Source organism: Cavia porcellus, unplaced genomic scaffold (genome assembly GCF_034190915.1).
Source record: "Cavia porcellus strain 051 isolate PalLab524CR breed Dunkin Hartley unplaced genomic scaffold, mCavPor4.1 scaffold_31, whole genome shotgun sequence".
Taxonomy (NCBI): Eukaryota; Metazoa; Chordata; class Mammalia; order Rodentia; family Caviidae; genus Cavia; species Cavia porcellus.
In genome coordinates this window covers 29,547,408-29,574,230 of record NW_026947514.1, presented here as the reverse complement: position 1 = coordinate 29,574,230, position 26,823 = coordinate 29,547,408, and the positions used below count along the sequence as shown (strand labels likewise).

Sequence of the window (26,823 nt, the reverse complement as noted above, 5' to 3'; positions counted from 1 at the left end):
CTGCTTGCAAAATCATGTTGCTTTCAAGAACAACAGTGCCCTTATGTGGCAAACTTTTACATTGCACCCTAAGAGCGATTAAAGACAAAGGAATGCTTTGGGACCGCTAAAGTACCTCCTACCTTGTGCTATGAAAGTGGGATTCCTCCTCTGAAAGTGGCATTTTACTCCCTACCTGCCTTACAGATCCTCTGAGGGGTTAAATGGGATTTGAGAGTGAAATTCTTGTATCATTGTGGTTGCTTTACATCTATTATACTATCAAAGTCATATAATAATAAAAGCTGTCCAGTATTTTCATTATATACCATGATAGAGGGATAAGATAATCCAGTAGTTTCTTGTTCATACACACATTCTGGGGAAGACCAGCTCTCGAGAAATAAGTCTGAAATGGAGCTGTGGGAAGGGGCCCTGAGGCTTGTGTCCATGAGAGAATGAAGTCTCTTTTTTTTTTCCAGGAAAACTCAAGTTCAGGTCAGGGAGCTGCCCCGGAGATCAGGAGCTCCCATGTCCTTAGGAGAATGGCTTAACCTTCTTGTTTGGGAACATAGGACAGTTGCCTGCTAGGCACCCCCCTGGTTGTCCTGTGAAGATGTCTGCACCCTCATTGGAGGTGTGTCAAAGAGAATCAACCACTAAGAAAGCAAAGGGACCACCAGAAGAAAGCCTTAGGAAGATGAAGGCAAGGCCAGTCGGCCACATCTGTGAGCCACGGATCCCCAAGGCTTGAAGGCAGCCGCCACGAGGTAGAAAAGAGGCAAGGACCCTGTTTTCTCTCGTGGCCTCCAGGAGAACCAGCTCTGCCAGCAATTTCATCGCCAACTCGTGGCCCTCAGAACCAAGAGAGAACACAGTCCCATTGTTTTAATCCATGAAGGGAAAAAAGACTACAAAGAGCAGTGACCTGTCAGGGTCATGGAAGGTGGGGCAAATGATTAGTCTCATCAGGAATAGTGTTGGGAAAGCTTCATTAATGGGGTAAATGATCGGAGTTGGGAGTGATTCCATTTAGGAAGCATTAAAGTCAGGAATGACCACAGACCAAAGCAGAAGTTTGTCCCACTTGTACAGCCTTTTGTTTCATACCCATCTTTCTCCCATGTGATACTTACCTGTCCTCCTGCACATATTAGGTAGCTGCCTTTTTCACAAAAGAAAGAAAGAAGGGGAAAGAGAGGGAAATAAAGGAGAGAGAGAGACAGAGAGAGAGCAGCAAATGTCTGGTCTTTAATTCTGAGGCACAAAGTAAGGTAGAAGTTAATGATTTACCCATTCCAGAATCATGTATCACATCCTAGGCATAAGCCATGATCTCTATCCTGCCCCAGTGATTCACAGATTAGCTGAAAGCTTCCTTTTCATCAATCCATACTTCCAGAACAAGCCCAGACTTATGACAACTAAAAGCAGACCTTCTCCATCCATGGCATCTGAGGACGTGGGTGGCACTTTGGGCATGACTCAGTTGCAGTGATGGAGGAGGAAGGTATCGTTGGCAATGTTCCCGGTAAGACATGGAGCTCTGCCTATCCCTAGAAAATCCCCCGTCCCCCCTCCCAGGGCAGCGAGGCCAGGAATTTTTCCTTCTCCACTCCTCATTGGATGTTCAAGTGTGATTGAATCCTTTTAAAATTTTTTGCAGGGCATTTATTTTTGGGGTGAACTTCCTGCAGGTTTATTATATTTCACTTCAGAATTCATGTAATACAAAGAAATAGAACACATAAATAATCCAGGGCTTACTCAGTTTGCAGTCGACAAGTTAAGGACATTGCAGTTGTCACAGAGTTAGACAGTTGTCCAGTCAAAGTTCAGTAGCACAGAGACACCGTTTCCTCACTTAGAGGCTTTCTCAGTGAAGGCCCTAGAAAGAAGAGTACTTTCTCCTTGCTGGCCTTCCTTCCTTCCTTCCTTCCTTCCTTCCTTCCTTCCTTTTCCTCCTTCCTTTCCTCCTTCTCTCTCTTGATTTGGAGGTATTATAAAAGAATCCCAGAGGAAAGATAGCATCTACATTAACTTACTGTTGAAATAAAAAGTTACATCGCTAGTGATTATTTCTCTTTGACTGATGTGAGGAAAATGCTGTCATTACTATCTTTAGTGTCGTTTTAAGCATTCTTGCTCCCAGATTTTGTATTACTATTTCTTGGCATCATTATAGTCTTATCAATTTCACTCATTGTGAAATGTCCTGAGTTCCAGGAATTTGAGCTCTGGGTGGCACCACTATAATCCCTGTTCAGGACCAAAACTATCCCTGCACCACTGCTCTATGTTCTTGGCTTTGTATTTACTTCCGGTTTACAAACCCTTCAGTGGTAGACTTTTTCATTCTGAGTTCAGCTCCATGTTTTAGGTAGTACTTTCTGTAGTGCTTGGCATTCTGTGATCATTTGTTGAATAAATGAACTCAATAAAACTTTAAAAAGCACATCCTTTCAAAAATTCTTGACAGGGTTGCAAGCATGATATCAAAGGCAGAAACCATCAAGAAAGAAGGTTAGGCTGGGGCATATGGTATTTAAAAATTTACTTCAAAAGACACTGTGTTGTCCAGCTTTCTGTCATGGTGACAAATAGCTGGCATAATCTAAAAAGGAGACTAGGTTTGTTTTAGCTCATGACTTCAGATGTTTCAACCCATGGTCATGTGGCCCGTGGTTTTGAGTCTGTGGTGGCACAATCAACATGTCAGGGACACAGGTGGGAGGGGCTGTCACCTTATGGCAGCCAGGAAGTGGGGGGGGGATCAACATCCCAGTATTCCCTTAAAGGGCAAAATATCCATGATAATCTAACTTCAGATGGAAGAACTGAGGCTCGCAGAACTTAACTGAGATTCCCAAGAGTTACATCCCTCATTCAGGGCAAACTTCTGCACCTGGCTCACAATGTGACTCTTCACTCCAAATCTGCCATGACTTTATGTCACTATTATTCTTGAAGGGGTCTCGTTTAATATCAGTTCCCTATCTCTCCAGTGACCTTCAAATTCAAACAATCTTACTCGGTTTATAAATTACTTGGAGGAGAAGAGAGGAACCTAGTGGATGAACAAGCCTCAAATTGTTAAAAAGTTTTACATGGAACAAAGGAGAAATATCCTAAAAGGCGTCAGAGGACAAGAAAGAAAATACCCCATTATTTCTTATCCCTAAATTAATTGACAGGGTGGGAAAAGCTGGAAGGAGCCAAGGGGATTGGAAGATTGTAAGGGAAATCAGTGAAGCATAAGGGATAGAAAGATCCTTCCTTCCTCCAGTGGAGCCAGAGAAAAGATGTTTCAGAAGTGGGAGGGGGGCTAATTAAGGAAAAATAAATGAAAAATAACAGAGAGATAAGATTGAGAAATAATGTGGGGGAAATTGTTTAGTCTCAGTATTCCTAACAGTACACGTTACAGGTAATCTAATACACGTTTGTGATTTACTTGGGTAAGAGGATGAGTGAATGAATGGATGGATAGACGGAGTGGATGGATTGTTAAATGAATTGCTAGATGGATAGATAGATGAACAAACCGACAGACAGATGGAAGAATTTCTGTTTGCAAGATTTGGCCTTACCCAGGAAGTGATGGTGTTCCTAGGAGAATCCTAGGCAGTAGTCTGCACATGCCTTGCATGCATATTGGAAGCATTAGATGATAAAAGGAAGAACTCCATGAACACCCACAGCTCTTTCAGATCAGTCTGTCATAGAGCCCACAGATATTCACTGCAAAATTCCTCTTATCAATGGCCAAGTGACTCCTATTTACCACTTGTGATGACTCCTGGAGCTGCTCATTAAACTCCACGTAACTGTTGGTTACAAGTAGAAAGCAGCCTTTTCTTGATTTGAAAGTAGGAAACTCAGTGGGCATAATCTGTACCACTTTCAACTCTTAAGAAATAAAAATCTTAATGCCATTGAGGAAAAGGGGCCAACTCTTTGAAAATTTCTTCATAGACCAGCAGTTGTCAACTTGACTAGGATGTGTTTAAACATCGGTAGCAGGTCCTACCTACAGAGTCTGATTCTAAAAGCAGAGCTGGCCTGAGAATGTGTGCTTCTAACAAATTTCCAGAGATGCTGATACTGCTGACACTGATACCGCTAGAGTCACTTTCATCCTGCATGGTTAGGTGTAAATGCAGCATTCTTAACTTCACGAGTGGCAGGGTCAGTTGATATTAAAGGCGCCAAGTGTGAGAAATAAAAAGGAGTCCATGATCAGATAATTAACTAATTTTCTGCCAGGGCCATGCACTGGCTCTTGAAAGTCAGGTTCTTTGCCAACTGAGATGTTCATAGAACTCTATGAAGGAGAATACTGTAGAGGTTGGAGACAGTAAGACAAAGCTGATCCCGAAAGAGGGAGACATACAAATGGGAGAATTAGAGGGAAAACACCTAACATTATTCACTAGAATGTGAATCTGTGTTTGGGAAAAGGTCTGATAATGTGACCATCTGGCCTCCAGGTGTGCATAGGTATAGTGAGTCCTTTCCTGTCCTCATTGTGGTCCAGGATGTTTATATCTGTAATCCCATGGAGAAGTTATTGGAACTCTTGTGAGTTAATTCCACTCTACTACTTCTAGTGCAACCCAAGGTGAAAACAAAGATACTAAGAAGTATATACAGTTATGGGGAGCCCAAAAAGTCCTAAGTCCAAACAAGATGGTGGTTCACTGGAACAAAGGCCTTGACCCAGAGCCCTTCCAAGGTTTTAATTCTCCATGGGAGGAGTGGCTTGGGGATGAGAGACAGTGAGAGTGGCAGAAATGCATGGCTGCCATGACTACCGTGAGCTGTCCTAGGTAGGAGGTCTGGGATATGAAGAGGGAAAGAAATGCAGAGAGAGTAATCTGCACAACACAACTGAGGTGGTATCTAATAATTTGGGATCTGTGCTTCAGTTCTGATGTACCATCATTTTTGCCCTGGGAAGTCATCTCTTTCTTGAGGCTCAGTCCCAGCCAACAGCATGGAGCATGACTTCATCTCACCTGGCTCAACCACATATTTGGGGCATCACTGGGCGGGGTAACCCTGACCTGTTGCTCTGCCTCAGAGATTACACATCAGCTCCTCAGCTAGCCCAGTTTACAACACTTAAAGCCAACTGAAAGGTGAAGAAATAGCCTAGTCCGTTCTGTACATATCATTACATGGTGATAGGGCCAAGTTTATCCAAAATGGAGATAGTTGCTCTTCTTTTCAAGGAGAGTTGTCTGGGTAGTTCCCCACACAGAGGCACAGAGGGCAGGGAGTCCTGCCATGAATGAGTTACACAAACACAAAGGCTTAGTGCTATGATGAAAGACTGTCCCCATCTGAGAACAATTATAGATAGTTGTAAAACTTTACAGGGGGCCCTTATACCAAGACAGGATTTCTTTAAAATTGCCAAAGAAATAAGAAATATTTGAGGTGATGGAGTTGCTGATTACTTTGATTTGAACATCACTTAGTATATAAACAAAATCCTTGTGTGCCCCATAAGTATATGCAGATACTGTTTTTCAAAAGTAGAAGAAAACTAGGCTTTAAATTCCCTATAACAGGTAGTGTTTGTGGTTTGCAGGGTCTCCTCCTTCCCCTGCTAGTCGTCATCTTCCTTTTGATTGAGGGGGAAAGTTCAGAAGTACCAGTGGAAAGCCTAGACAATTGATATGCAATTATTGTATCATGCATGCAGCCTGTATTTATTAAGCACTTCACTACTCATTGCTATTAGGTTATAGGAAGCAATTAGAGGGAAAAAAGACCGTATTAAGACATTGCAATCTAGTAAGAAAGAATGGAAACAAAAAAGCTGGATGCTAGGGTCTTTCGGGTAGACCAGATGCCTGAAGATCATCATTATGGATCACACATCTGTTCCCAGGGCCACTTTGGGAAATTATACAAAATTATAACTTTCAGGACCTACTGTACACCTGCCCAGATAAGGTCCAAAATCTGTGATCTTAAGTATCTAGTATTTCTACTCTTTATGATCAAGGCCCAGATTGTCTACCATGTGAGAAAGGGTATAAGACGAAAGTGGAATGGAAAAAGATTGATGCTGCTGTGATTTTTAACACTCAATTCATATCACCAGCACTCTCCATGGGGATCCTGACGTCTCTGCTCCTCTGAATTCTTGATAGACTTGATGGTTGTACCTGAGCCTTTCTATGTGATCCTTGGCTTAAACATTGGTTTGTCTATTACTCAGATTTTCACCACTATTTTCTGTGTTCTCCCTCAGCCTCTGCTTTCAGATTCTGTTCTGATTGTCCCCACGTGTTGTTGAACTTGGCCTTAATGATTCTGGAGCTGTCTTCTTCTGCCTTTATTTCTCAATTGTCTTGCTCTCATTCAGTGTTTCAGAGTAGTAGTTACAAGGAAACAAAATTAACTTGTTATAATATTTGTGATCTTGCCAAGCATCCCACAGTCGTAGGAAGGTGTTTGTGGGGTTGAGTCTGTCATGACAGCAGTGACCAAGGACCAGGAAGTTAGCTCAGCAGAGTAAGTGCCTTCCTGGCAATTGTGAGGTTGTGAGTTCAATCTCTGGTACCAAAGGGGGAAAAAAAGAGAGAGAAAACAGTGACCATTAGGGAAGTCCCCTGGATGTCCTCATAGGAGTTAGATCTAGGCATTCCAAGTGCAGGGATCCCTTTAAGAAAAAGCTTGAGGCAGGAAGTCCTGAATATCTTGATGACCTCACAGAGTGTCCGGTCATGGACTACACTGGTGGGCCAAACTACAGGGATAAACTGTGAGCATATTGAAGAGAAACATGAATGGCTTGGTGTAGAACTGGCTCCTATAGCCTCTGTCATTAACTTGGCTTTTGAGAAGGAAACCTACTGTGTTTAGATGTTAGACAGACATTCCTTTCATTCAGACTGCTATATTCATAGCACTGTCAACTGGAGGACTGAACAATAAGCATTATTTTTCACAGTTCTGGGGACCAGGATGTTCAAGAAGAAACCACTGCCAGCATGTCTAGTGTCTGGTGAGAGACTTTTTCCTGGCTTAAAGACAGCCTACTTCATGCTGTATTCTCACCCAGCTGAGAGCTCTAGTACTTGTCTCATTCTTCCATGAACAGCCTATTATAGGCCCTACGACCTTATTTAAACATAATTACCTCCAAAGACCCCTACCTCCTAATATAATCACATTGAGGATTAGAGTTTCAACATACAAAATTCTTAAGGGAACATAAACCTGTAGTCTGTGACAGTTACTATTAATTTCTCCCTGAAAAGACTCCAAATACTTTAGGGGCAGAAATTCTACTTCTCTTTAGTCTTAGTTAATCTCTATTGTGCCCAGGAGGATGTTTTCATACACTGCACTGCACTTTAGAGAGTTCTGTACTTCTCTCCTAGAAGGGTTAGCTCTTTCAACATCTCATACAGCTTTCAAAATTTCCTATAACCACTTGATCCCCCAGGGTCTGTGCAGGGAGAGCTTTCCAAGTGAAAGCCCACAGGACCCTCCAACTTGGGTCATCTTTGCTCATTGTATGCTAGTGGTGGCCAGGGTATCTTTCTGTCTTCCTTGCCTTAACTCTTCCCTTGTGGTCTTGAGATTTCCCCATCCAGAATTTGAGAGAAGAAAGCATAGAGGACCTACCTATGACCAAATGAGGCTTTGCAGAGGGATAGCTACACACCAGCCATAACAGAATCCTTTCTCCTCTGACCAGAGTAATTCTGTTCCCAAAACCAGCCCTAGCTTGTCGTGCACCAAGACTTTCTTTGACCTCACCAATGGCAAGCTGTCTTCTGACAACTAAAAATTCTGCATAAATGCATAAACTAAAGAAGAGAGAGATGTCCTTAAGAAACAGGGGGAGGACATACTTTCCCTACTCTTTTTACCTTCAAGGGAATAGATAAGTCTCAAGCAACAGGCAGCACTAAGATGGCTTCAAGGCAAAAGTCAGTGAATGACCCTGGGAATAGAATAGGGGCGATGCAGAAGCCACTAGTTTATCAAATTACAATCACAACCTCATGCATTCTGATAGCTGCCAGCAGTTTGTTTTAGAAAGACTTCACCCACCCAGTGAGGAGGAGCGTGGATGAGGAAGAGCGAGTCTATCCAACTCACTTCTATCTGGGAATGGATGCCCCCAGGTATTCTTTTTTTATTCTTAGTTTTAAGCCCTCTACACAATCATATGCATCCTGTCAGGTAAGAGGGATGCTTTAGAAGGTTGAGATTGAGGTATTTTCCTGTAAGGCAAAAATTTAATTCTCACTTCTGCTTATTTTGGGGGGGTGGGCTTCCCAAGACATTGCCTGGAAAGCAAATCATAGATTGAAACTAGCCTCCCTGTCCTAAGTAGCCAGGCTACCCTGTTTCTCAGATTGGTAAGAATAGTCCCAAAAGCCAAGAAAAACCCATGGAAAACGTTATTTTTAAACAGAGCATGGTGGCATATGCTTGTAATCCCAGCACTCTGAGAGACCAAAGTAGGAGGATCACAAGTTCCAGTCTAGACTGAGTAACTTAAAAATTTAGAGTCCCTGTCTCAAAATAAAAAGTAAAAAAAAAAAAAAAAAAAAATGTAAAAGGCCCTGAGTTTAGTATTCAAAAGAGGGCAGGTATTTTTAGACAAGAGAGTATCTTATGTAGGACTAATGGGCAATTTACCCTCTTAGAATTCCTTTGTAAACCCCTGTGGTGTCCATGCTCTGGCTCCACTTGTCTCTCTGGTCCTACCCAAATGTTCCCTGATGTTATAATCCATGATTTTATGGCTTAAGATACTCTTCTTACCATAGAATGCCACTTTACCTTTCCTAACTAGTTTCAATTGGTTTTTCAAGACCAGCAACACCTTCTGCAGATCTGTGGTCCCACAGTTCCCTGCAAATACATAACATCCACTATCGTGCCCAGTGCAAGGAAGGACAACTGTGGCTTTACTTGTCTGTCATCACCTCGTTGTAAGCCGTCTAAATGTAGGGACCACACTGTTGCTTGGCTTTGCACTTAGCAGTTAATATAGTCATGGAACACAGAAGGCTCTCATGTTGAATAAATGGATAAAACCTTACTGAAATCTATTAAGTTCATTCGATTCTTCATCCACTCAGAAAACACCTGTTGAGCATCTGTGATGCACTGACTACTTCTTTTCAAGCAACTATTTGTGATGATCTCTGTACACCAGGACAAAGAGAGAAAGTCAATCCTGAGTTTTAGTTGCCCATGGCCTGACTTCATTAGGAGGAATTCCAGAAGGCAAACATCTCACTGATAACTGAATGAATATTTTTCCTCCTAAATTCAGAGACATGTTTTAGACTTCAAACTTCACATTTGGGCTCAGCCAACCCCACATATAGCATAGCTGATTAGTAACTTTTAACAAAAATGCCCAGTGCATAAATGGTTCTGCCAAAGGAATTACAGTATTTGAATCCTTCTTTAATCTGTTGCCACAATACTTTTAAAGTTTTTATGCCAACACCTTAGGTATATTTTCCTGAATTCCCATTCAAAGTGTTGCCAGTCCTATTTTTGAGAATACTTTTCTGCTATCTTGAATGTAATATTCATACAATAGCCCTGCAGAGCAATCTTCTGTTATGAACCCCAGCATCCTTTCTCCTTCTCTCCTCAGTCATAATGAAGCCCCATTTTTTGGCTGAACACATTGTTTTCCTCGAATAAAAAGACTTTTCCCAGCTCCTGTGGTAGCTTGGAGTAGTCAGGTAACTTATGTTTTGGCCAAAGATATGCATATTTCTTTCCTGTTGCTGCTTCAACAAATTGTCACAAACTAAGTGACTTAAAACAGTGCAGGTTTATCTAGTATTTTTAGAGGCTAAAAGTCTAAATTTGACTGCTGGTCTTTCCTTTGTTTGCAAAGCCAGCAGTTTTCTAGAGTTTTTGTCTCCCGCACCCCTCCCTTCTCTGCTCTGTCCTCACGTCCCCTTCTCTCTGTGACTCTCTTTCCTCTCTCTCATAAGGACTCTTGGGGTTACATTGGGTTTACCTGGATAACCTTACCCTCTTAAGGCCCTCAACTTGGTCACATCTTCAAAATCCCTTTTGTTATGTAAAATAATATACCTGAGATTGTAGGGATTAAGATATGAGCATCTTTGGGAAACCATTATTCCGTCTATCACATTGTTTAAGTAGCATATAGCACTTTCCAGAAATATGCTTTAAAGCATGGATTCCTGATGACCTTATAGAGCCAGCTACTAACTTCTTTTCTTAGGTAAACTTCTAGCTTGTTTAAGCCACTGTTCTTTTTGTTTGTTTTTATTTTTTGCGAATGCATAACTGGACCTAATCCTAACCTCTCAAAAATATATACAACTCTCTTCTTAATTAACAAACTATAAACCTAAACCTCTTAATAGGCTATTCTGCTTAAGTAACAGATAGGCAACCAGCATAGGCACGACAACTACCGAGAAAATGTTTTCCAGAAGCAGACAGTGTTTTTGTATGAATTCATCAGTCATCAGCCTTTAGTTGTGACTGTAGGCTGATTTTGCAGAACCTCACTGTAATTCTAGCCTTTCCCATTCTCTCAGGATTCCCATCAGCTTCCACTGTGACACTCCTGGGAGAAGCAAGGTGGGCAGAAGTGGGGAACTGACACACCAGTTCTCACCTTGGTTAGTTTATTTTTATTGTTTTAAATTTTTGTGGGTCCATTCTTGCAGTATGCATAATTATATTCATCGTAGGGAGTTAGTACATGTACATAATACATCTTAATTCTTTTACTTCCACTCCTCCCTCTCCCGCTCACCAATCTCCAGGTCCCCTTCCCATTTGCAAAAGATTTGTCCTGATTAGTTTAAAATGGGGCTGTGGGTTGGTTCCTCTGCTTTAAGTGACATGTAATTAATCTGTAATAGCAGAAAGCAAGACAGCTCTCCACAGTGAAGATCAGACCCATCTCCTGCAGAATGTCCCAAGATGCAGAATTGGCCCCAAGAAGTAAGCCGCTCTAGCATAGCCACTGTCCATAACTAAAAGTAAGCATAGTTATTTGCATCACCAAAATGCATGTCATTGATTTTGGCTGAAATTCTTTATGTATTCATGATGCTTATTAAGAATCGATGGTGTTACATTCCTTGGGAGACAGGTGGCCTGAGGAGACAGAGTTTGTTGTCTTTAGTGACTTCATGACCTTGGTGGACAGACAGGCCAAGCAATGTATGCAACAGATTATGTGGTTTTGTTTCATTTTAACACAGCCAACGAGATTGCATAATCACTCACACCACTGTCCCTCCCTGGAGTTTCTTCATATAGTTCTCACTCCCTCGTTCTTTGGATCCCGTTATATTGTTTTTATTACTTTTACCAATTTCTTTTGTTTTTTACTTTTTTGTACCCAGGAGGCTTGAACACAAGACCTTTGCTCTGAAGGTCATCTCCAGCTCTTTTTTATTTTTAATTTTGAGGTAGAGTCTCATTGATTCACTAAGTTGCCCAGGCTGGGGTTGAACTTGCAATCTTCCTTCCTGAGTCTCCCAGAATCCTGAAGCTACAGTAGTGTACCACTATCTCCAGCTAGCAATTTCTTTCATTGTTTGCTGCTTCAACTCTAATTCTATAACCTGTACCTGGAGTTGGGGTGATGATGAGAAAATGGAACCTGAAAGAAAGTTTTTGATGAGTTTTATATTCCTTCTGCCCTTTTCCTTGTTACAGGGTTTCCCCACTTAGGAATATTTGCAACATGTTCTCTGAACAAAAGCCATTTTCTCATGGGCTGGAGTTAACTGGTATGAAAAGAGAACTTCATGTTAGAAAGATGCCTGGCTCGCATGGTGTTTCACCCTGTCTTCTGACACAGTGGAATCTGGATCTGGAAGTCATTTCTTTGGCCACATGACTGCTGAGAAGCAGTGTCTACCCCACAATGCTGGATCACAGGCCAGATTTCAAGTTACACAAGATGCCAGGCAGTCACCTGCGATTTAGTGTTAAAAAAGAAAAACAGAAAAAGTTTAACTTACTGTAAATCAGGAAGAGAGCACAAAATCCTTAGCTGTTTGCTTGGCTTTTTATGGAGCCACGCTCTCAGATATTGTCAATGGAAGTGAATGCAGATTTCTCCCCAAATAGAGACAGGAGCAGGGAACGGGAGATGGGGATACAGCAGGTTCCAGCAGGGCCTAGCAGATGGCTCCATTGCTTGAGCTCATTTTTCTTGCTTTCTCCGGAGAGAAGGGAGTGCACCACCATGATCATAGGCTAAGTCACAGAAGAGTGATGGCACTTTCAGGTGATGGAAGACCTTCCAGACTAAGAATGAATGGACATGGGCTGCCCACCAGTTATGCAGCTCTTAACCCCAGTGCTTCATTCCAAAGCCCTTGGCCTTCCTTTCTGCATTTTCTCCTCGGTGACCTCATATAGCCTCACTGCTTCAACGCTTCAGGTTCCCTCACACTAATGACTCTCAATTATCCTCTCCAGCCTGGCCTCTCCCGCTAGATCCCAGACTCATATGACTGACAGCCAGCTGGACATGTCTACTTAAAGTACTATTGCAGATCTCAGCCTGGAAGTGGCCCATGCTGGGGCCCAAGTTTCTTCCAAGTTATTTGCCCATGTACGTTAGCTTACGCTTCCTTGGGCATCATTAGTTAAGCTAGAAATTCAAGGCAGCCTGGACCCTTTATTCTCTCACATGCCAAGGCTCCTCTGTCAGAGAGGATGGAGTCCCCCAAGGCAGCCCCAAGCCCATTTGTTTCTCCCAGTCTTACTGCCGCAGAGCTCCATCAGCAATTATTTCTCTAACCCACAAGCGTCAGCTCCCAGCTGGTCTCCCTGCTTCTCTTCTGTCCCTCCATGATCCATTCTCTACTCGGCAGCCAAAGTGGTCTTTCAAAAATGTAAACAAGATTCCCCCACTGGAAACCCTACAGAATCTTGCTGCTGCCCTTCAAATTCAAGTCTTCAGTGGGCTGCTCTCTCCCTTGCTGGCCTTTCTCTGTTCTATCCTGCTTTCTAGACCCTCATTGCCTGGCCTACCTTCTGCTCCTGGACACATCAAGCTTGCTCCTGTCTTGGAGTTTTAGCATGAACCCCTTGCTCCACATACCCCCATCTCTGCATCCTTGCAGCCTCTCAAGATGTGGCGTAAACGTTGCCTCGCTCACTGACGTACGTTAGACCCTTTGGGCCCCTCTCCCCGATCACTTACTTCCAGCTTCAATATCATACTTGATTTTTTTATCTGTGCAGCTTACATGTTTGTTGTCTGACTCCTCCATCAACACATGAGCTTGGAGAGGGCAGGAACTGCATCCATCTCATTGGCCACTTTAGTACACTGAATAACACTGAGCATAGCAAGAGTTGATACATGCTTTACTGAATGAATAAATGAAGAAGTAAACCATTATGCTGCCCAGTCCTTTCCTTAGCTGTAAAGTGGGAACATCTCATGAGGACTGACATAAGGGGAAAGTCCTTGTGGGCTCTTGGTCTTCTCATAGATGAAAAAGGCAGCCACCAGGACATCAGAGCACACCATGCTTTACAGAAGCAGAGTGTGTCAAGTAATAAAACACAAGTGTGCAACATTGTATGGCCTAGATAGTGAATGCCTTTTGTCCTCTTAGCATTCATCCCTCCAGAACATCACTCTGCTCTCTTTGCCTAAAGGATGAGAACAGCAGATCAGAGGGCAAGAAAATCTTACTGTATATTCCTTGATGGGCCTGAGTCTTAACAGTGATTAGGTTCTACTGAAGGCTGCGCTCTTGTCTGCAACCTTCTCCCCAGGTGACATCCTCTAGGTCCCCATGGCTGCAGCACCCTTGCTGCTCCACCAGACCTAATGCTAAGAATTTTCCCCACTTACTGCTCTCCTGCAGACAGCTCCGCATCCACTGCCCACCCAGACTTGGGCCACAGCCCCTTCGGGTGCTCTTCCCAGTTGTGGTGTTGGGGTCCTGCTGGCCTCACCTGGCAGTGCTTTCTGCAATTATGTGAGGAAGACACTCTTTCCTTTCTTTTCTCATCTACACTCCCAACCTCCCACCCCTCAATTCCAGAAGCACCCCTTAAAGAGAAATCGTGCTCAGCATCTTGAAGGGAGTATATACTATTCAAGGGATGTCTCTGATCTTGTTGCTCCCTGGGAGATGTCTGAATCTCTTTATCCTCCCACCATCACTGCAGGCAACTGGTCCGGATCATGCCTAGAAAATGGGTTCAGAGCATCTGAGTGACTGAGTGGTACTGAGACTGAACCTGTCCTTCTAGATTTTGGCAGATAAAAGTTCCTTTTCAAACTTTGCCCTTAGCCTGTACTGTCTTTGTCATTTTTCAGCAGTTTAGGAATGAGGCCATATCACAGAAGCAATTAGTTATGTCAGTATGAGTGCTGAGTGTTGTATGTAGGTAGGTAGATGTGCATTAATGGGTATGAATATGAATGCAAGTGAGTTAGGTATGTGTGGCATCTGTATGTCTGCTTGCACGAGTGGTATGAATATGTATAACATGTGTGAATAGAGTGTGTTGAGTCTGTACGTGGGTGTGATTATGAATTGTGAGTTGGGTGTATAATCTGTGTGTGTGTGCATTTAAGCGTGTGTAAATGTACCTGTTGCATGAATTGGGTGTGTGTTGCATTTGTGCATATATGAGGGTGTGCAGGACTGATAAGTGAGCATGTGGGTGTCTATCTGTGATAATAAGAGATGGGCGGTCACCATATAAAGATGTTGAGGAGTGTGGCTGGGAGGCACTGTGTCTCTCAGAGAGGTGACAGAGGGCTGGAATGGGAAGCTAAGGAAGTGAAAGGGAATAAGCCAGGCCCTGCAGGTCTCAGAGGCCTTGCCTCCCTGCCTTGGGGCTCTGATTCTCCCCGTGAGTAGTATGCTACCACTCCGGGCCTGGCCTGCAGAAACCAGAAGAGGCCTGACTTCACCAGCCAAGGCCAGATGAGTTCCCTCTGTCTCAAACAGCTGACTTCACCTTTCTCTCAAGCCCTCCAGAGCCAGACCTAGATCCCATACCTAAACACCCAAAGAAAAAGTGAAACTGGGGAGTTAGGGAGGAAGGAGAGGGGCGGGGAAGATGCAGGGAGCTTGACCACTGCCAGACCCCAGGAGTAGTGCTCCGCTTCTCATTCTCACCCACGTCACCAGGCCCTGAATACCATCCGACTGCTTCTGGGGCCCCGAGCCTCGGCCAGCCCTCAGCAAGGTCAGGACATCCTGGCTGTTGATGGCTGCTATCGCTCTACCTCCACCACCAGTTTATAGTCACCAATACCTCCTTGCCCTCAGATTGCCTGGCTCTCTTGTTATGGTTGATATATCATTTCACCTTGAGAAGTTTAGAAGTTTAACTAAGGGACTAAGCAGGAGGCCAGCGTCCTCACTTTATAAACATCCTGAGCCTGTACAAGCGGGGGGCACAAAGATAGTGTGAGTGCTCACTCACATGGGTACAGGTAGCCTACTTACAATATAAGGGAGGAAAAGAGGCTTGCTTCCCCCTATTTTTGCTCTTGCTGCTTTTGCCATCATCTGCCACCTTGAACTATTGCCCCTGTGCCATGCTATGCTACCCTGGTGCCAGCCGATTATGGACTGAAACCTTCCAAAGTGTCAGCTAGATGAACTTTTCCTTCCTTAGTTTTGGGTGTCATGGATTTTATCTCTGGAACAAGAGGAAAGTAACAAAGACAGCCTCCCAGCACTCAGACTCTGTCCTTTTTTGCAGAGCTGGAAGCAGGGAGGTGGGAGGAAGAGGCAGCAGACCCCAGAGCAGCCCAAAGCACTGGCTCTCCACGAAAGCTGGTGAGGAGGGAAGCAATGGTGATATCCCATTGTCCTGCACATCCAGCTCTTCTGCAGCTGAAGGCAGGAATCAAGGACCAGCAGCAGAGGGGAGAGAGAGACCCATGACTGGCACTGCCCAACCCCACAAATTGACCCAGCAGTACATCAGCGCTGCAGGCAGAGACTGCAGGCAGTTAAACTGCCACCATGCTGGATTTGAGAGCTGAAATGTAGGGAAAGGCTATATCCTGGTGCTGGGAAATAGGATATTGTCTTTCAACGGCACCAAGAAATTCCTCTATAACTCTTAAGATCACATCTCTGCTTGCTCCACCCATGAGCCTCCACACTGGTACCTGGTGTGGTTTACACACGGCACGCTAGGGCATGCTGATGACTTGCCTTCCCCTCCTAGGAATGTTTTCCTACTTGTGGAGACAAGTAGGCCCTTTAACCCACCTCATCCTGGATATAAAAGTGAGATGTCATAGTGTTCTGTTAATGTGCTGTCCTGCAAGCTGCTTTCTTGGTGCTATACCCACTACATCCCTGCTCAGTGATCTGTCACCATTTCCCATTGATCCTAAGTATACCCTTTTCTGTGACCTTGTCTTGACCTTGGGTCAGCTGGAACCTGTCTTTTGTCTTGTAGTGCCCCCAAAACCCTCATCATAGCCTTGAGACATTCCAGGGCACCTATTTGTTTAGAACAGAGACATAGCTTAGTCATCATTGCAGGTAAATGAATAAAAATGTTCAATCAGTCATAGTAGCCATGAAAACAATGATGAAGTTGGTATTTAAGTATCATTTGCTATATATTATGGAAATAACAGGGCTCAGCCTTTTATAGGTGTTGTCTTGGTTACTTTTCTTATTGTTGAGACAAAATGCTCAACACTCAAAGTTAAAGGAGGAAAGGTTTATTTCAGCTGGCAGTTTGTGGAAGTTTTGACTCATAGCTGGGTGGCTCCATGGCGGGGTAAGATAGAGCAGCATCACAGAGGAGAAATAGTCCATGGCAAGCAGGCAGGAGACAGCAAAGCAGCAAGCAACAGCAGCCCAGAAAAAGCTAGTCTCTCAGGATGCCAGCCTTTGGGGCATCACACCCTTAATCCACATTCACACACCCTAATCCAGCCATCTTCAAAACTCTTCCTTTGACCATCTGAGGCTTGAGGGGGGCATCTGAATACAAGCCATAACAGGTGTTATCCTTACGTCTACCCTCTCAGGTTGAGTCTCTATTATATCTCACAGAGACTTGAAAAGGGCAAGGCATGTCCCCAGGGTCACAGAGCTGATGGAAGGGGAACCTTGATTTTCTTTTTTTTTTTTTTTTTTTTTTTTTTTTATTTAAGAGGAAAAAGAGAAAAACACAAAACAAAACAAAGCAGTGTAAGGTTACATATAATACAGAACTACAAAAAAAAGCATAACAGTAAGAAATCACCTGTTAATAGATTACATATTATCATCTTGGAAATAGTTGCTCAAATCACAGTATCAAAGAATACAAAGTAGACATTCAAACAGAGAGACTACAAACAGCTGTGTTCAATGATCCAAAAACATTAATATAGTCAGCTATTCAACATCCCTATACACACTTGCTGTTATATCCGTTAGAGCTCTTTTTTCCCCTTCCTCTCTTTTTACAACAAAATTTACACATTTTAGATTTTATTACTCCTTAGTTCTTATTACTTTTTTTGGGGGGGAGAATAAAGTCAAATATGGCAGGAACCTTGATTTTCTGCCAGGCAACTCATGTGGGACAAAGGCAGCCAAGGGCTTCATTGTAGCCAAGATAGAGAAAGAAACCTCTCAAGGTCCTTCTGGTGTTTTGCTTCAAGGACTGGAAGGAGATCCTGTGCTGGTGAAGACTCCACCTTACTTTGATAGGATGGGTTCATCTATTTGAATGAAACAGAGAAGTTTTAGAGCAGTCTTTGAACTTTCTAAGTCAGGAGGCCTCAGCCTAGGTTCGGGGTGGAGAAGAAGAAAGATTAGAACCTAGATTATAAATTGAAGTCTCCACCCAGGGATCAGCTCTAAAACAGATTAGTTTTAGCGGATGCAAAACTGTGTATCAGTAGTAGATGGAAAAGAAATAAAGGTGTTGTGCTTTAGATCTTAAGCATCCCCTCTCCTTAAGACACATATGCAAATGACTTGAGTGTTAGCTTGTGGTGCCATTGAGATGGTAGAACCTTGTTGGGGCCTAGTGAAAGGAAGTTAGGTCACTGAGGCCCTGGAAGGGGGCATTGTGACTCCTGCCCTTTTCCCTGTTTGCTTCTCATCCACCATGAAATGAAAAACTTTGCTGTGAAACACACTCCTACCATGATATACAGTGATGCCTAAGCTCATAAATACTTTTGTTTGCAAACAATTTGGTTTACAAACAGAAGTGCTTGTCAAAATTTTGTTGTTGTTTATAAACTCTGCACCAGGTGACAAATATGACCACAGCCATCTTTCCTACCCATACCCAAATGTGGTTATCTTTTCCAAAATCATAGAACATATTAAGTTCATGAACTGAGGTACCATTGTACAGTTTCTCTACAGGGCCCGACACAAGGAAGCCAACCATGACTGACACCTTGGAAGCCATGAGCCAAAATAAATCTTTTCTCCTTAATAGTTATTTGTTTCAGAAATTTTGTCACAGCAGCAGAAGGCTGACTAACACAGTAGGTAAGTGGACACCAGGAACCACACTAACATTTCCACATTTCATCCTGTACATAATAGAATCTGAGGCACACACCATGAATGGCCCTATTTTGCAGCTAGGTAAACAGGGTCTCAGACTATTATTGTTCACACCCTTTATTCCAAGGCAGTAGCAGACTTCAGGGGGCTTTGCAGGCTTTGAGCTTTACAGGTCTGTGGAAGTGTGGTCAGTCATATTGCTCTAACAATGTGGTTGGGCCAAATAGAATCCAGTGAGCAACTTCAGCCTGTAAGCTGGTGTCTAAAAGGATAACTAATGGCTATTCCCTCCTTCACCCTTTGAAGAAATACTTATCACCCTCCCAGATTAATTTAAATATAAAATTCTATGAACCGCTTTTCAGATTCCAATCTGCACAAATGAGGTGACTATTAGACAACACAGGAAGGCAGTAAAACTGCATCCCAGCAGCCACCAGGTCCCTTCCAGCCTCCTGGAAATACTCAGCAGCCCTGAGAACATCCCTGATGCCTTCTGATTAGATACTTTTGTCCCAAAGCAGTGGCTCTGCTTCCTTTTCCATTCTGTCTTTTTATGGAAGGCCAGCAGCAGCAGCAGCAGCAGCAGCAGCAGCAGCAGCAGCAGCAGCAGCAGCTCCCCTCAGGGACAGAAGCCATGCCCACAGTGGCCATGAGCCTCCATTTCCTCGTCCAGAGGTGTAATCAATGTGGCTGTATCCAGCCTTCCCTTTAATAAGCTGATTGTGAAGCTAAATCCCACACGCTCTCTGCCTTTTGATTGACAAAACTAATCTCCCCTCCACCCCCACGTCTGCCGCTTCCTGCATCCTCTTGCAAATCATGTACTCAGCTGCTGACAATTAGATATAAGACTTGGGATTCAGGCACAGAAAGGTTATGGGGTTATGAATCAATTGTGGGGGCTTGGGTAAGATACAGAGGCGGGGCACTCACCGCACACACCAGCACAGCTTTAAGCCTCCAGGTTGATTTATGAGTTGGTAATAACCTTGCTTGGTCTTCTGCCCCTATTATTTTTTGTAATACACAGGGAAGCTTTAAATTTCAGAGAACAAGGCGGGTAGGGCTGGGGAGAAGGCTTACCCGGGGTCCCCATTACTGATGTGTTTCCTGCCCTATGAATGGTAGGTTGCTGAGGGGTTTCATTGTCAGAAGCCTGCAGAAGCCAGTATGCATTTCACAGGACCCCAGGGAGGTGGCCTTGGCAGACCTCGGCTTAGTGCTGCGTATGGAAGGTGGCTTGGGTACCACTGGGTCCAAAATCATAATCACTGTGTCTGGATTTAATTCCTCCAACCTGTTTAAAACCAATCAGAATGACTCAGAGGCATTCCTATTAGAAAGGGGGAAATCACACATTGGATCAAAGCCAGAGCAAGGCAGAATTACCTGCAATCCGGAAGTCAGTTGAGCAGAAGGGACAGTGTCTTCCAGCCCACGGGGAAAAGTTTGAAGACTAACCTTCCTCCTCCACCTGTCCCTTCGCTGTCCTCTTCTAGGGAACAGCCAATGTCCACTTAGGAAAATGCTGTTTCGAATTGATAGCTAACACTTTTAAGTGTTAATTTGTTGAGATTTATTTTTATAAGAAAATATGCCATTTTATTTTTAACAGGATGTGGTTTTTGAAAGAAAACAATATAGGGGCTGGGGATTTAGCTCAGCAGCATAAGCACTTGCCTTGCAAGCAGGCTGTCGTGAGTTTGATCCCCGGTACCGATTAAAAAAAAAAAACAATATCAAAAGATAAAAAAAAAACCCTGAATTTTCATCTAAAGTGTTTGTAAAATATCCATCAGAGATGTCTGATGTTGATTTGTGATTAAATTTTTTAGAATGAATGCATACTATATTTTAATTCAGTTATTGATAGATAACCTTTTACTAAACCCCAGTGCCAGGTATTTCCTCTGTGCCAGAGACAGAAGAATGTGACAGTCCCTGCCCCTCAGAGCAATCATTAGGAGCTGTTAAAGGTTAGATTCTGTGCTGCAACAATTCATATATTGAAGTCCTGTTCCCCAGATCGTAGGATGTGGTCTTATTTGAAAATGCGGTCACTGCAGATATAATTAGTTAGGATGAGACATAACTTTCTGGACATTAACCCCCAATGACTGCTATCCTTATAAAAAGGGGAAACAGGCAAAGAAATGAACCCACAGGAGGAATGTCATTGGAGACAAAGGCAGAGATTAAGCTGATGCTTTCAGAGGAGAAGAGCACCACATCCTGCCAAGAGACCCTCACAAGGTGGGACGAGGCCTGGGACTGATTCATCCTCACAACCCACAGAAGGAATCAACATCCAGCCTGCAAAACTGTGAGAAAGTCAATTTCTGTTGTAGAGCACCCACTTTGTGGTACTTTGTCACTGCAATCCTAGCAAACCAAGACAGAGAAGGAGGTGGAAACTGGTGAAATGATTACACATGGTTAATTCCAAACCGAGGTAAGTGTTCCAAAGGCAAAGAACCTCATCCATGCTTGCAGATATGGGAATACCTTGGCCAGTTCTTGAGAGTGGTGAAGGCTTTTCTAGAGGAAGTTAGAACTGAAGGCTGAACAAGAGTCAGATAGAGGAAAAAGCTCAGGGGAGAGGTGGTACTGGCCTGGGGAATTGTGCATGCAAAGTCCCTGTGGTAGGACAGAACATCATGCATTATGGAAATGGAAAAATGATCCATGTGAGAAGAGAAGATGGTGAGGAAGATGGGATCTATGGATAGCCAGTGACCAGAATACCCAAAACCAGAACGATGCCAACTCCACCATAGAACTGAACTGCACCGGAATGAAGAGGGCACCTGTTTTCTTTCTGTATTCACTTCCTGGGAAATATGCCCAGAGACCCAGGGTTAGAAAGGCTAACAGACAGGAGCCCCAGTCTCTCAATAAGGCCTCCTCATGCTCCTAAAGTTTGCCTCCTGCAATTCTCTCCCTTGTTTCCTGTTCTGTTAAATAAGTTTTCTATCTAAGTATCCCTTCCTAAAAGCATTAGAAGACATTTTGAGATACTCTAAGGCCTGCATTGAAACAGCAGGTGACTAGCATGAGAGTTCAAACCTGCCGATGTTTCTCCCAGTCATACAGAGAACTAGGTTAGATGCTTGGCCCCAATATGATGTCTCTGAATCACGCTCTACTAAGAGCTAGCGTGTGTTAATGCTTATCATGTGCCAACCCTGCACTAACTTTGCTATACAGTGATTTATTTAATCCTCTCTGCCTCTGTGGGAGGTCACTTTGTCATTGTCCTCTTTTCCCATGAGGAAAGGAAAGCACAGAGCAGATAGAGGACCTGTGAATAAACAGGCTGTTTCAGCAAAACCATAAGCCAGGCTTTGTGATGAGGGTTTCGGGTGTGTGCGTGACCTTATATTTTTTCAGTAAATATGTGCAATTTCTCCAACTAACAGAAAGAAATAGAGATTAGGGTGGGCAGTGACTTAAAGACCTTCCCAGGTTTATAAGTGACAAATCGTGTGATTTCTTGCTTCCTATGTTTGATGAGTGAACATTAAAAAATTCTTCCAGGCTTCCTTAGACCCACTGAAACTCAAAAGTGACACTAAACTTCTCATCAGATCACTTCTCCCTCCAGTGTTCCCTCCTATTGCCAGCTCATCATTATGCCCAGTCTCCGAAGCATAGTGTAACATTTCCCTTAAGCTAAGCTTTTTCTGCTAGCTGTTTGTTACCTCTTAAATATTTTTTAAAGTAAGGCATAAAAGAAAGTCTAAAACCCTACAAATGGGGCCACTTAGAATATCAGAACATTAGAATATTCATTTGCTCTAGGAAGCTAATAATGATCTTTTTATGTCATAGAATTTTTTAATATGATTACTCTGAAGCCTGGAATATAGAAAGTGCTCAATAAATTACTAGTTCAATAGCTAGTGATAGTAGTAACTACTACTGAATTAATGTACTTCAGAAAAAAATGAATATAACCTATCATCTTTCTCAATATTTTTGTTGTGTGTTGCTAGGAAGTTATTGAGGGATAAGAGAGGCAGCATGGAAAGAGGCAGATGAAAATTATATTTGGCATGAGAATGCTTGAATCCCAACCCTGACTCTAACAGGTATTAGTGTATGCCCTTGGTCCTCTCTGGGCCTGATCTTTCAGCTGGAGGATGGAGTAATGATGATATTTTCTATAATCATTATCAGGATGGTATATGTTAAGGTCAACTCCCCCCTCTAGTCCAGTACACAACAGGCACTCAGGAATTGTCACTTTCTCTTTGTAAGCACTGACCTACTTATGACAGCCATGTGACGAGTGGAAGCTCCCGTCCTCACTTGGAGGCATATCCAGGTGGATGGAGTTGTGACCTTACTGAGACTGGAGTGAGCCCACTGATGGGAGAAGCTAGGCTGAAGAAACATATAACTGCAAGGCAATGATAAGGATTGATAATGAGCTTAGCAATTGCTTCAGTTGTCAGTACTATGCTCTTCCAGATTTTCAGTTACTTGAAATTTGTAGATGATTGCAATCAGATCTTTATCAACTCTCCATAATCAAATTGTTTAGGGCTCAGACTAATGCTTTGGGAAAAGGGGGGAGACTGATTTACATTTGTGTCTCCTCAGGTTCTGATTAGTAGCTCTGTCAAATGCTAAGTCTTTGGAAGAGCTTGAAATACCTGAAGACAAAACCCAGAATTATATAATAAAGTTCTTCTCCAAACCAGAAACAGAATTCCTTAAATTCACTCTAATCTAGTTTGTCCTAACCTAAGGTTAATACAGTGTGATAACTCACCAGGAGGAGATCACAGAATCCTCTGTGCCAAGTAAGTAAGTGACCAAACACAAGGAGGAGGTGCAGATGGTCGCTCATGGTCCAGGAATGTAGTGTGGGTAAACAGCCCTGTTAGAGCTCACAGAAGTTGTCTTCGAGGCTGTGGGGACAGCAGATGGGCAGACAGAGCCACCAGCTCAAGGCCTGTGGTAGACCCCATGATCCGGATCGCCTCTGCTTCATCCTGAGGAAAATGCATGGAGAATCCTGCTCTCATGTCTCTGCCCTCTCCCTGGGGAACAGAGAATGCCCAGGCCTGAGGACGGGGAGGTCATTCAAAGTTCCCGCACCCTCTCCACTTTGGTCTCAAAAACCAATTCTTCTTCCCTCTCTGCTCTTTAAAACAAAAACTGGTTTTCTCAGTGCAATATGTCATATGATGTTCTGTGAACTGTGAATACTACCAAAATGTAGAGATAGAAATTTCCCTTAATTTAATGGCTCTTCTCTGCCTAAGATTACCTAAAGTTAACAATTTAAATATACTTCTGGAGTTTTCTGTTATCATTTCAGTATATATTTATGCATACATAGTTAATAGAATAGATCATTTTTCTGTTGTGATAATGTCATTTTAAAATATATAGTCTTCTTAAGTATGCTTTTTCAGTTAATATTATAAATTTCAATAAATATTTATTGTATGAATGAGCCTTAATTTTTTTTTTTGTCTTTTTCCTTTTTATCAGTACCGGGGATGAACTCATGACTGCCTGCTTGCAAGGCAGGCGCTTATGCCACTGAGCTAAAACCCCAGCCCTGGGCCTTAATTTTTAATTCAGAACTTTTGGGCTGTTCCCAAATAGCTGTTCAACAAACATTATTATATATAAAAGATATGATTGAAATAAATGTTTGTTTGTTTGTTGGTTGGTATCAGGGATCGAACTCATGACCTTGCACTTACCAGGCAGGCACTTATGCCACTGAACTAAATCCCCAGCCCCTTGAAATACATATCTATAACATATATAGAAGCATAGACATAATTGCACATAGTAAAGAAACATATATATTTAATTATACCTGTAAAACATACATGCAGGAAAGAGGTAGTCACAGCTCTCTGCTGTGTCTTATGCACATCCCTGAAATAAATGTTAACAAATTATCCTCAAAAGATAATTTTCAGACAAGTGTTTGGGACTAAAGTATGGCCCTCCTGCCTTTGGTGTGTTACGGTGTTACATACTGTCTTTTAAGTCCTCAGCAAAGCAAATCAACTTAGATGTGATCCAGAAATCACCAGCACTACCAAAGGGCAAAAGTTAATTTTAAAAAGAAAAGAAACTGCTAAAAATTCTTTTTAGAACAAAGAGGAAAGAATGATTAGTGGGGAGTAGGAAGAAGTGGATAAAAAGGAGAAGGAAATACAAAGGTGCTTTCCCCTCCTGGGGATTTGGACTATTCTTGTCTGATTCTACACTGTGGTAATTGTAGGTCATTTAAAGGACAGATTTCCCTTCTGTACCTCTTCCTGGAGCTCAGCACAGGCCCAGAGGTTTGTCACTCCTGGGTTTGTCCAAGGAAGAGCGAAATACCCCATCCCTTTGAGAATGTTCTCCTGTCCCTATACATTATCTGTTAGGTTTGCTGAAATCCACCAAATGGTACCCGCAGCTTGGAGGGGATGGCAGTGGGATGGATACCACTGTAGATTGCGAGAAATGACCCAGGACAGCCATGAGCTTCAGCTTGGTCTCTCTGGGCCTGAGGACAGTCACACCAGTCCCCTGCTGAGCCAGTGGCTGTAGCAGGGACAAAAACCCAGTTCTGTGATCCTCACAGTAATAGGAGGAAAAAGAAAGAGGCTTTTGTCACTTTCTTTACAAAAAGTAAAAGTACTTAAATGTGATCTTTAGCTGTGTGAATGCAGACTCAGGCCTGGTAGGCCAAGCGAACAATTAGGCCAGGGACTGAGTGTATAAAGGAAAGGGGAGGGTGGAAGGCCAGACAATGGTGCTGGAGACGGGGGTTGGGGTGGAGGGGGAGCGGGTATGATAGCCAGGAAGGAGTTTCAATGTGAATGAATACTAATTAGTGACATAGATATTAATGATGGCAGTAATTAACAGGGGAAAGGAAGGGCTGTCATTGTCCCAGGGTGAGTAATCAATCTTGGCAGGTGATAAATAATGGTTGGGCGAGCTCAGCAGAAAGATAATCCGCTGGCCCTGGGGAGAGCTGGAGAGATGCTGGAAACCTCACAGTCTCTAGGCAACCCACAAAAACGAACTATGTTTCTTTTGAGGGAAAAATAGGTTAAAGTCTCTCCCCCACCTTCAACCCCCCAACTTGGGATTCCAGTTCTTATTTGATTTCTGTTTTATTCTTCATATTCTAGGACAAATGTTGAACTTGTGTAATTGGAGGAAATGAACACACATTCATTCTCTGGAGCTCTCTCTCTCTCTCTCTCTCTCTCTCTCTCTCTCTCTCTCTCTCTCTCCCTCTCTCTCTCTCTCTCTCTCTGTGTGTGTGTGTGTGTGTGTGTGTGTGTGTGTAAGAATATGAATGAATGGAAGTGTTTTTGATCCAAGGATTAGCTCACAGATGCCAACCAGGATTGAGAGAGGGGAGATGCTAACAGTTCTGCTTTTGCAGCTGAATGCAAAGGACACTAAGGCCCTGTCTGTGAAGTCTGGAAATACAGGGAACCTAGAACCTAGAAGATGACACTATTCTTTAAACCCCTCTGCTGGATTTCTGGTTGCCTACCTGGAAATGCAGCCCAGGAGAATGACTATCCCCTCACACTGAAACCTTCGACTCACAGTAGGGCTCAGATATCTGAAAATGTCACCCCTTTCAGGTTGTTCTCCATCAATATTCTGCCCAAGGTGACAAAGCCACCCTCAGTGGTCTGTGCTGGTATAAGGTGAGATCTTTGGGTGATGAAATGGGACTGACCAGGTGTTCAGAACCTTCCAGAAAACTGCACTCTTCCACTCCCATGTTAACTGTACTGCTGTTAGAACATGGGTTCTAGGTGCCATGTTTTCAAAGGGAGGCAAACACATGGGAGCATTTACAGGAGACTGTGACCAAAATGATGATGAGCTTCAGGTCAGGTCACGTGAGGAAACACCTGAAGAGACCCAGGCACGTCTCGTCAGGATTAAGGATGCCGATGTCTCATGGGAGGACAGGTTTCACAGAGTGATTAGGCCTCAGTTTGAATTTGCTCTTCTGTTATCCAAGGGCAAAACTAAGGCCAAAGGTAATTAGTAGGAGAGAGGTTGTATGCTGACTGAAATTAAGATTCTCTTAGGTACAAATGTTTCTTCTGCCCATGGGATTAAACACCCCTGAGGTCTTCAGTTGAAACTGCTTTGTCATTGCAGGTACCGACATTGTGCAGTGGCTTATGAAGAACCTTTCGATCGAGGACCCAGGTATTTGACCCTGTCTTTACCACCTCTGCTATCAGTACATATCCCATAACCTTTAACTTCCAAGCCGGTGTCTCTAACTGTCCTAGGAAACCAGTTTACC

General features: G+C 43.2%; 1 protein-coding gene across 11 annotated transcripts in view; it reads left to right on the top strand.

Annotated features, from left to right (window-relative positions):
- The window catches only part of Rgs6 (regulator of G protein signaling 6), a 613,466-nt gene that overhangs the window by 478,907 nt on the left and 107,736 nt on the right, over positions 1-26,823 (top strand). For all 11 annotated transcript variants that reach the window (XM_063241036.1, XM_063241035.1, XM_013155229.3 and 8 more), the window contains one exon: positions 26,673-26,723. In XM_063241036.1, the coding sequence (XP_063097106.1) occupies positions 26,673-26,723 (51 nt within the window). The remainder of the gene's footprint in view (positions 1-26,672; positions 26,724-26,823) is intronic.